General features: G+C 37.5%; 1 protein-coding gene across 1 annotated transcript; it reads right to left on the bottom strand.

Moving 5' to 3' along the window:
- Nucleotides 1-633: 633 nt before the first annotated feature.
- Nucleotides 634-10,697, bottom strand: cnppd1 (cyclin Pas1/PHO80 domain containing 1). Its single transcript, XM_007233701.4, has 8 exons — nt 10,508-10,697; nt 8,938-9,040; nt 7,119-7,200; nt 6,437-6,557; nt 6,156-6,284; nt 5,441-5,502; nt 4,663-4,780; nt 634-4,190 (listed from the first exon to the last, which is right to left on the bottom strand). The coding sequence occupies exons 1-8, from the start codon at nt 10,568-10,570 to the stop codon at nt 3,558-3,560; spliced, it is 1,311 nt and encodes a 436-aa protein (XP_007233763.2). The 5' UTR covers nt 10,571-10,697; the 3' UTR covers nt 634-3,557.
- Between the last annotated feature and the right edge of the window lie 450 nt (nt 10,698-11,147).

Here is an 11,147-nt window from a genome sequence, read left to right as displayed (position 1 = left end):
CGGAATTCATACAATATAAACAATCAAATATTAAAAGTGCAACAAGTAGTTTTTCTTTAAAACACCTGGATAAATCCACCTGGATTTAGTTATTAAGTAAAAAAACTGTAACAGAAAACTCGCCTGTCTTGTTTAACTACTCTAGTAGGCTCTAGGACACTGGCTAATAGAAATAATAGAATTTGTTCCTAAGGTTAGCTTAAGTAAAATAACTGGAAGGAAGTGGGGGGGAGCTAATGCTAATTTATTCGCTAAACATAAGTGAGATATAAATGTATAAAAAATGAGACATCTTGTTTAACTATTAGCAGACTCTAGGAACCCTAAATGAGAGAAATAAGAGAACTAACTTACTACAAACTTACCGTGAATTGCCTTCACCCATGGCTTCACGCCACAGGTTTGGTGGGCTTACTTACACTTTTCCACACAGCGCCATGTAGGTTTGGATTTTTTCTCCCTTAATAGTAAATACCTTCATTAAAAAATGCATGTTGTGTTTAAATCAACACAAGCTGTTAGGCAGTTGCCTTGCTCTGGTTGTCTGTAAAATTGTTAAATTTGTGGGCATCTGCAGGACAATTTAAATAGTTTGGGGGAAAAACAACTATTAAAAAATGCTTACACAAGAAATAGTTTCCAACCAAATCCTTTATTTGTCTCTTCAAATATTCTTCCAAAACAACAACTTTCCACTTCAGAACAAAAAGAGCAAATTCAACAATCAAAAAAGGTGGTTAGATAACTCACTCCTGTAAATCAGAACCTGCAACAACGCTTTCTTTAAGCAAACAAACACCAAACAACTCACACACCACCTGCTCCTACCTTTAACCCTCTGCAGTTAGCTTGTATTGAACTGATGGGCCTGACAGCTAGCTAGCCGGATAACTTTAGCCAAAGGTCAAGGCAGTCTAAGAAGGTCAGGAATTATCAGATGGTCACTTTTCTCTTGAAGTTAAGCTTGCATAATTACCTTTGTTTAACTCAATGTAACATGGGTTACCACTGGAACAATGAGGCTAATGTAGCTAACAGCAATGGAATCTTAGAGCTACCAAATTAGCACCGTGCCTAAACCAGTACACACATAGGTCACTAGATAGGTCTTTCACAGAGTCTACAAAATATTACTGAAAATATATGTATTACAAAATTCTTGAAGCATCTTCAATTACTTGTTAGCCACATTAGCTAGGAACAGAGAAACATTTAGACAGAAACAAGTCTTGACTGTGTGCAAGTAAAAATAAAAATCCTGCAAGTTTTAAAAAATATATTTAGCTCTCTGGAAAGCCCTTCTTTAGTCAAAAACACCCCTAACATCACCATCAACTTAGCAGTAGCCTAGTCTACTTATAAATAGCATGGTAACTTGTAATGCCAACACCACTGACCAGTTTTTTGCCAAAAAACAAAACAAAAACAATATTTCACTTGGATCACATTTGCACTTTGTTGTCAAATGTATCTCAAGTTAATCAGACTGAAATCAGGTCAGCCTTTTTCTGTGTCGTGCTGAACGAGGCTGCAGTCTTAAGATTCACAACTTTAAGTAAAAGAAGCATTTTGTCCGCAACCATATAGACCCTCTATAATCGTCTTCCTCACCCACAAGAATCACATGCCCAATAACAAGTTTACTCTGTCAAATGCCTCTTCGGCCCCATCCACACACATCCAGATCAATTTTATATGAATTTAAAGGAAAATATTTCCATCCACACTGAGATGAAAATGCTTGCACAAGCATGTGAGATCTGTATTAACTCTCAAAGAAAAAGTAAAAGAACATAGAGGTTTAAATTACACACTACTACTCCCTAAGTAGTGTACTGTGCAGGTCACAAAATTACAGATTCTAACTTGAACAGAGCATTATATATTTGTAATAAAAGTGTATTTACATTTATTTATGTTAAAATCTGAAATCTAGTGATATCTGCATGCAGACACTGTAGTTTTATGCTGTTCACTAAATAAGAAGTAAGAACTCTTTGAGGACTTTTAGACAGTGGCATTTTTTGTGTGAAGGGGAGGCCAAAAGACAAGACAAAAAAAGAAAACAAAACAGTTTTCCTTATCGTGTGCACACTTCTGTCAAGCTTTTAAATGTATGAAATATCTTAGTAATAGTAATTTACTAGTCGAAATATTCATATATAAATGTGTTTATATAAAAAGGCAACATGCCAAAACGAACTAGCTAAATTGTGATGTGGAGGCTCATATACAAAAAAGCACACTACACTTAAGAAGAAGAAGCTAACCTTAAACTTAAAAAGCTAAACTTATTGCAAGTGCATGTCTGAGCCTGCACGGCCAACCAACCGTATTATGCTGATTGCAACAACCTGAACTGAAGAAGTTATGTTAGAACGAATTTGGCACGCAAGCTGAACTGGCCGTGACTGTGGAATAACTTTCAAAGACTTTCTAATGAGGTGAACTATACTTAATGACTTATTTCAGTTTTGAAAATGAGTTGTAAAGGACCATACAATGATCTTTAAAAAAAAAAAAAAAAAAAACATTCAAGCTTAATCCTCATCTTATTCTTTATCTTTTTTTTTAATTTTGCGCACCTTAATATTTGTATCATTAGCCTATTGCAGTGGTTCTTGTGAACATCCGTTCTGCATATACTGGTGTTTTTACTGCTTATAGCACACCCACGGGGCATTTTACAAAGCATTTCACAGCTTAACCACATAACTACCTTGTCTGAAAGAAAAATAGTTGGCTATCTGAGGGCTTTTCACACCTGTAGTTTGTTTCTTTGTTAAGGAATTTGATTCTCTGTTAATGAATTCGATTCTCTGTGGATGAGTTAGTTTGTACTTGGAGCGTTTTCTCCAACCAACCATATTATTCTCCCTCGGTTTGGTTTGTTTTCGCACAGGCACCTAAATCATGAAAGCATGTTGTCTCCTCTGATTGGTCAGTGCTGTCTGGCGCGGGAGCATAAATACAGCAAGAAGGTCCTGTGTAAATTAAAATAACATATCGGACAGTTGGGTCAGATCGAGACCGGAAACCACAAACAAACCGCTTTGGAGTTAGTCTGGGACCAGACCAAGAACACCTCCTTTAGCGGGTCTTGTTATAGTTGTTTTAGTCCACACCCAGGTGTGATTACTGATTTCACACCTGCTGAAACGAAACGCACCATAAGTGTAAATAAATCATAGTCTGTTTTAACTGGACCAAATAGTGCTAGTATGAAAATGCCCTGAGAAATCCTGCTTTGTAAAACACTTCATTCCAACTTGACTACATAGCCAACTAGAATGTGTGGGTTGAAATTATTATCTTGGAAGAATTAAAAACAGGAAATCACAATATATGCAGAAGGGAGAATGCCCTAAGAACCAGCGTTAAGAACATCTTACTGCCATGTCACTACTCTCTACTGCCATTGAGATCTAAGTGCTTTTAGAACCATTAGAAGGTTTTTACATTAAGATTTTTTTTCGATTGAGCAAGTCTAAAAGACGAGCAGGCTGTATTCCACAAGAACTGTCCGTGACCTAATCCGTGGGTTTGGCTGTGATTCTCTAACCAGGTACGAGGAGAGCTGGGGCTTTTCCAAAAGGCAGTGCAGTTTCAGGGCAACAAGAACGTCTCTGAAGGGTGGCCACAGTGATTAAAGGACCTTCACTGACCATAGCATTAGAAAGCCAAGGTGTGGCAAGCCAGGTGTACCAGGATGATTGATGGTCTGTGGAGACGTTACGAGACACACACTGCAAAGGAGAAAAAATGTCCAATCGGCCACAGCAGAAGAACGGTGGGTCGGTGCAGCCCTGCAGTTGGACCTGTGGTGAGGGGTTGGAAGAGCCTAGAGCCGAGAAGAGAGTGCCAAAAACAGAGAAAGCTGAGTCCTGATAGTAAGGAGAGTGTGAAGACGGGCTGTGATGCTGGTGGTGCAAATCAGGTGCAATGGGAACACGGGGTTTTTGGCTTTCATTGCCCAAGACACAGCAGCGAGGAGGAGAAGCTGCAGCAGGGGTGTGAGACTGGATGCTGGAGATGTGTCCAGAGGGCTGGACAAGGGCTGGGTCCATTACGTCGACTTGGCCAAGAGGAGCGCGAGTAGCATTTGGCTGGCTAAGCTGGTGCACAACAGCTGAGCCTGCGATGAGTCCAGCCACACTGGTCAAGTAAAGCAAACCCAGCATGCATGAGACCTGCAGAAAGAAAACAACTAGCTGAATGCATGGGATGACCACAAACAGTGTGAACATATAGTGTGAATACTATAAAGAATCTCTCTCATCATAATCATTATCTAAAGTGCAGATTTAAGTCTCTGAACTGCAGGGCCTGAAATCTTGGGGATCTTGTTCAGGATTAGGCTTAGATCTTGTCCTGGAATCTGACCCTAGGTTTATTACCTCATTATTAACCTTAAGTTCTACTGTTGCAAAACTACAAAGTACTATTTAATTATTATAAAATTACATTTGGGTTATTCAATCAGTCAAATTGGTTAGGATATGAATTCTGATTATGGACAGCACGCTCAACTTTTAGTTAAACAAATTCTTTCAATTTAAGACTTTAAAATAATTACATATCTAATTTTCTACTACAAAACTTCTCTATTTGTTATAAGTGTATGCTATATTAACAATGATTACAGATTTCTTATGCCCATACCATGGCAAAGTGCTGGTAGATGGCTGCCAGTGCCTGCCTCCAGCTGGACTGCTCCAGCAGCACACACAGGTCTGTGTAGGTAAACCATCCCCGCTTCACACCCTGCCGTTCTGCAATGCTGTCAAAATTAGAGGACATAAAGTGTTATTATCATGAGCAGCACAAAAGATTCCAGACATGACAAAAATTATAACTGCTAATTATACACTGCATTTACACTGCTCCAGACATGAACCTCACCTTTTAAGGAGCAATGCGGAATGAAATGGATTTAGGGTGTAGTGAAAAATGATATGCACAAATTTTTGTGAAATAGCCCACCTCCATTAGATGCTAGCATTATGAAATGCAGCACTTTTAGCTGATGCTTCCAGCACGTTTACAATGCTAGTGATAGGGACAGAGTTGCCCATGCAAATAAATCCCTAATTTTACACCTTTAACAAGCTTAAAGTAGCTTTCACACTTCAGTTGTAGAATTTCAAGGACCAGGACATTTAAAATGAATTCTCTTAAAATTAAGCCATGATTAGTCAACTGATGAGCATGAATGAATAGGTAGGATATAGGAACAGATTGCAAAATTAATTCTATAAATTGAGTAAATATTGTAAAGATTATAGATATACTTTTAGCAACAGCTAGAATTCATACATTTCCAAAATAGCAATTTTTCACTATTATTAGTGCCAACTTTTCTATGGTTAATTAAAAGTAAGTATTTATTAAATGATACAACTGCACTTTCAGACATGGTGAAGGAAAACACAACACCTACCTGGTCTCCAGTTGGCTCAGTACATTAAACAGTTCACTGGGCTCAGTGAACAGACTCCAGTCCTGAAAATGTAAAAGTAGAGTATTTAGAACAGCTTGTTAAAAAGACAGCAAAGCAGTTATTAACAGAAACATCATCAGCAGGACAAATCAAAATGCTGTGATCAATATAGAACACAGTGGCCTGGAACAGTAATTAGATCCCTGTGAGCAGGTAATGCCTTCTGTGACATATTTTTGATATACATGTGACACTATGTATACTAGGTATATTAAGTTCCCACCCAACATTTTAAACTGAAAATGTCCCAGCCGCTTGCACTCATTATTAGACTTGCTTGAGCTCTGATAATTAACATCAACTTTCCATGAGTACACTGGACAGTGTTCAGCCTTATTCACAAGATAACACATCCTAATTTATACAATATGTGCTATTGTTCCCAAGCTATCCCTTTGAAGTTTCTACATTTCTAACATTTTGTGGTCAACATACATAATGCTAAATTGCGACATATGACACATTAGTGTATTTCTGCATTCATTTAAAAACTGATATTTATATGCACTCAAAATCACCCCACAACAGTTTTTAAGATGTTCAACAAGGGTTCTCAATACTTTCAGAATTCAATGCACATGTTCACTCTTTCTGATTCATGAACAGGAGTCAACTGCCATGTTTCAACCATACGGTGCTCCGCACACTGACTTACAATAGCACTGAGAAAATTCAACTCCAGGGTGTTGACAGTCTGAACGTCCAGCTTGCCGGCTGCACCCCATTCGTCATTGAACACTTCTTCCTCTTCACCTTCGTCATACAAATATTTGCTGGCCACCATCTGCAGGGAAATGCACATATAAGCACATGTTATATAACCAATCATCCCCAACAAACAAATTAAAGACGACTTTATGATAAAAGACACAAAATGCAACATCTATACAAAGTTGAAGTAACACACTAAGATTTTTCTTTTAAAAGAAAGCTTACCATAGAAATCAAAAAGAGGTCAGAGGAAGAGATCTGCTGCAGGTACTCAGGGTTTCTGTGCCGGAGTCTTTCAATGTAAACCAGGGCTAACATCATTGCACACGGGGAGATACATGCTTCTCTGCAATGTAAAGTTTATCAACACAATATGATAATTTTTTTGTGATTTTCAGACCTTGACAATGAAACTCTAGATGTGTCTAGAAGTTCTGTGGTTCACGTGCATACTGAATTGTAAGGAGTGATGTATGGATCATGGATTATCCATGGCCTGTTACACCCCTATAAAAACCTTCCAGTGAAATACACCATACCTTCATATTATTTTATTTAAACATACAGAAGCCAGATTTGGCCAAGTTCTTGGTTTAATAGCAGTCAGATTCTAAAGAAAGAAGCAGTTGGAGAACTTTATTTCGAAAACTATTTCCAAAAAATATATATTTTTTGCCTTAAATAGTCTAATTTGAAATATCTACAGGTACTGCCCATTACAATAAAACTGATTTCCTGATTATTTACAAAAACTGTATCTGTCTAATGTACCTGAATCTGTATCATAATTAGGGGAAAAAAATCAGATCTGAGCCACTTTAAACTACTAATGTGAGCATGGCCATGCAGTCCTGAATAGTGTATGTTTAAGCACAGGTAAGAAATTGAAAGTAAAAAAACATTTTACCTGGCAACATGTGCAGCATATTTCTTGTGGAGCTTTCGGATCGGGCTTGGGGCAGATTTCTGGAGCAATTCAACAGCAATATCTAGTGAAAAGCATAAGTCCATTATCACATTATAAACTGAAAGAAAGACATTAACACTCATTTCATAAGATCTACAGGTTGAAACGTCAAGCAGATTAGCAAACATGGCTTTATAATTTGGTACAAATCTGCATAATACAATATGAACGGAGCAACAGTTAAAACAGTTAACAATACATCTCGGAGGAAGTCTGCTGGAGTGCTGAATCTGGCATCACAAAACCACAGTTATATGTGTAACCTGACCACCAGAGCAGTAAGTGTGGCTGACGAATACCAACAAGGTCATGAAGCCATAATCACCACTACTTCAGCTAAGCTGCTGACAAGACAGAAGCAGCCAATCCTGAATAGGCCATATTTATTCTGTAGAACTGTGTGATGTTTACACCACCATATAGAGTCCAACAAAGTGTAAGACGCATTGTGGGCTGGGTTCAAGTGCCATGTACATCCTTCTAGGTTAAACAGAAAGTTTTCTGAGGCAGGGCCATGGAGGGCCATTCAGGATAGAGTGATTGAAAAGACGAATGCGCAAAAGAACATTTAGCAGTAGAGGAAATAGGGGAAAGGTATACAGCAGGTCCTGGGGTAAGTCATTCACTAGGGCATCTATGCCCAGTCTTCCTCTATGAGAGAAATCCACCTTTGGTAATGGGTGGTTTCAGAATCTAGGGATGGCATACGGGGGATCAACTGGTCCATCTCTACTGTATAATTTTTGGTGTATCTTATTGAGAACTCTGACAGCAACATAAATCTGGGATGTGCTCGCCTAAGCAGAAGGCGTACCAGTCTCAGGGCAGAGGGAGATGGTGTTCCATCATGGTGATTTATGTGCACAATTTCCCTGACTAGTGTTGCCACTTTTGAAGCTTCCCAGTTAACAGACATGGCGATTCACTTTTCCTTTGGGCCTTTCTTCACGAACACCACATTAACTCTCTTCCTCTTGCAGCGTTACCAGCAAGCTGATTCGTTCATTTTTGAGAGACGCTACTTTAACCATAAATAGACTATACACTAAGCAAAAAACAACTCTCAGTCATATTTTAACCAGCAGGCGGTCTCTTAAAAAACTGCTCATATGTGGTTTTACCCCAAGAAAATTGATTTGAAAAAGATTTAAATCACATTCCATGTGCATTTTTTAGCCCAAGGACTGTGGCCTAAAACTACTAGTCCATTTTAAAGTGATTACATCTGGAAGACATTATAATTCTGACTAATAAAATATCAGCAAAACATAGGAATCATTTCAGAACAACAATGAGAGATTAAAATCAAGTGTAAATCAATGGCAACATACATTTAATTAAAATTAAATCCAGGTCCGGTTGCACCAGTTGTGCGCAAATGTTTGCTAAATTCAGATTTACGCAATCAAAACAGGTTGTACCACACAAACTAACATATATGTAGCACCAACTCCTAAGCTGTAACTAAACCAATAAAAATATATGTGGCTTTGCAAAAAAAAAAAAATCACTTTTGCCACATTTAATAAGAAACTTACGCAAAATTGGTGCAACCCAGCCCAAGCCTGTCGATCTCATATCATTATGAGAAAAGCTGAATACAGAAATATTTATTTTGAGTTTTTATTAGCGTTCGTAAAAAATCTGAGCTCATTGGTATCATGTGTAACTGGTTAGCACTCAGTAGTAGCACTCATTCCTGAGCACAGGAATGCAGTGTCAGCAGTCTAACATTAGAAACAACAGAGCTTCCACCAACCAGTCACAGGACAGGAGAGGGAGTCCAGGGAAGTGTCCGGATCAAGGCCATAGTACAAACGCTTCCTAACGCGATCAGCAAGCTGCTGGTGTCCCGGGAGAAACTGAAATATATATAAAACACCCAATTTAAAAACATTTTTAAGTATACAATAAGCCATGTATCTGTTTCTTTAGCTAAGAAATGCATTTTACTTTTATGGTCAACCCCTCAAGTTCCATCTGTTCGCTTCTGGCTAACAAAAATTACAATATGTTGAGGTCATACCCTGAAGAATTGTCTTAAACTGACACTTGATTTTTTATTTGTATTTCTTTTTTCTCTGTGCTTTACATGTATACCCATGCAAATAAAACAAAAATTACAAAAAAATAAAAACATTCTGTACAGAGATTAATATCAGGGTAAAATCAGATCAGAAATCAGGGTTCATACACTTTTAACCAATACATTTCCATGATTTTTTCATGACTTTTCCGTGCCTTTAAAACATTAGTGCAGACATGCACAACAAAACCAGAAATCAACTAAAACTATAATCGAAATATATTATAGTAGGCCATAAATGAATCTGACACACAGTTAGGGGTGGGCGATATGGCTCTAAAATAATATCACAATATTTCACGGTATTTTTGCGATAACGATAATTGGCAATATAGGAAAACAGAAAAATAATTGATTAATTTCAGGAATATAGTATAATAGCATAACTGTATAATAACGATATAATATTGCCCACTCCTACACACAATATTTAAAAATAAAATGTGTCAGATCCTGAGAGCTCCATTGAGTAGGGCTAAATTAGTGAATAACTTTGAGCTGACGGAAAAGCATGCCTTTTCCAAAACATTCTTATATATAAGTTATAAGTTCTATATATTTTTTCCAAACTTATCTAGGCCTGGAAATTGCTATTTTCATATTTTATGACTTTTCCAGGTTTTTCATGACCGTAGGAACCCTGAAGAATGTGGGAGTGAGATAAGTTTGCTAATTTATTAACTGTCAAGTTTCCCCTTAATACCAGCTTGGCAGGTTTAAGTTACACATATCGTTAGCTAAAGTTGTATTACAACCTAATATAATATTTCAGTTAGCTATATTAGGTTATTATGCTTTATTCACAGCTATTATAATTTACATATAACGTTAACGTCTAACCTAAATAACGTTACAGATTTGAGTTAATCTAGTTTTCGACAGCTAGTTAAAGTTTACCTAGCTAACTTAGCTTATTAAGGCCCCGAGCTAAAGCGTGCTTAGCTGTTAAAGCTAACGTTAGCTAATTCTCCTCAGATAAACAATTAGCCAGCTAACCTGACTTAGCTAACAGCGAGCTGAGTTTAACAGCGATATAAACTTACTACATGTGTATACACACACATAAACTAATATTAAATGTTTTATTTATAAATACAAATTATTAAGACTACCATACTACCAAATTTAGCTAAGCAAAAGCCCGCCAGCTAAAACTAGCTAAAAATGTCAACTAGGAAGTTAGCCAGCTAGTTAGCGTTAGCTTTCCCATTTTTTTAAATATACTTTTAACGTATTTTCGTACCGTAAACTCTTGAAAGTCCGAGAATGGAAACGTCCGCTCGTCGAATAAATCCCCCAAATCCATGTTTTAACGGTAAAAGACGATTTTAAAGACTGTTAAACCCTGGTAAACATGTAGAAAGGCGTCTCTGGGCGCCTCCACTCCTCTACAGCCACTGAAGGGAAGGAGCTAAAGCTAAAGCTAACAGCCTCACCTCCCTCCCTCAGTTACAGCTGTTAACCCGTTACTGCCCGACCTGCTCCCTCTGCTCAGCTGGAAACTGGACGCTGGTAGTGGAGTTTTGATTCTGCTCATTTTTAACTATATTAAATATCTGAGCCCAAAACTTCTAACTAAAATATTTAACAGTACAGGTGAAAGGGTATGAAGAGTTTCTGAATGCAGGGTGATATAGTAATATATAGCAGTTTAAAATTACATATAAATATACAGCTCTGTAAAAAAAAATGAGACCACTTAAACATGATGAGTTCCTTTAATTTTACCAAATTGAAAACACCTGGAATGTTATCAAGAGGAAGATAGATGATCACAAGCCATCTAACCAAGCTAAATTGCTTGAATTTTTGCTCCAGGAGTGGCATAAAGTTATCCAAAAGCAGTGTGTAAGATTGGTGAAGGAGAACATACCAAAATGCAT

This window comes from Astyanax mexicanus, chromosome 21, assembly GCF_023375975.1.
Source record: "Astyanax mexicanus isolate ESR-SI-001 chromosome 21, AstMex3_surface, whole genome shotgun sequence".
NCBI lineage: Eukaryota > Metazoa > Chordata > Actinopteri > Characiformes > Acestrorhamphidae > Astyanax > Astyanax mexicanus.
This window is presented reverse-complemented; position numbering and strand designations above follow the sequence as displayed.

Bases quoted from the DNA above. Each gene is read 5' to 3' on its own strand.
- cnppd1 (XM_007233701.4), bottom strand. From the start codon at position 10,570: ATGGATTTGGGGGATTTATTCGACGAGCGGACGTTTCCATTCTCGGAC. The intron at 6,558-7,118 runs GTAAAATGTTTT...TTTACATTGCAG, and splicing joins TATGCTGCACATGTTGCCAG to AGAAGCATGTATCTCCCCGT. The intron at 4,781-5,440 runs GTAGGTGTTGTG...TAATTTTGACAG, and splicing joins CTGAGCCAACTGGAGACCAG to CATTGCAGAACGGCAGGGTG.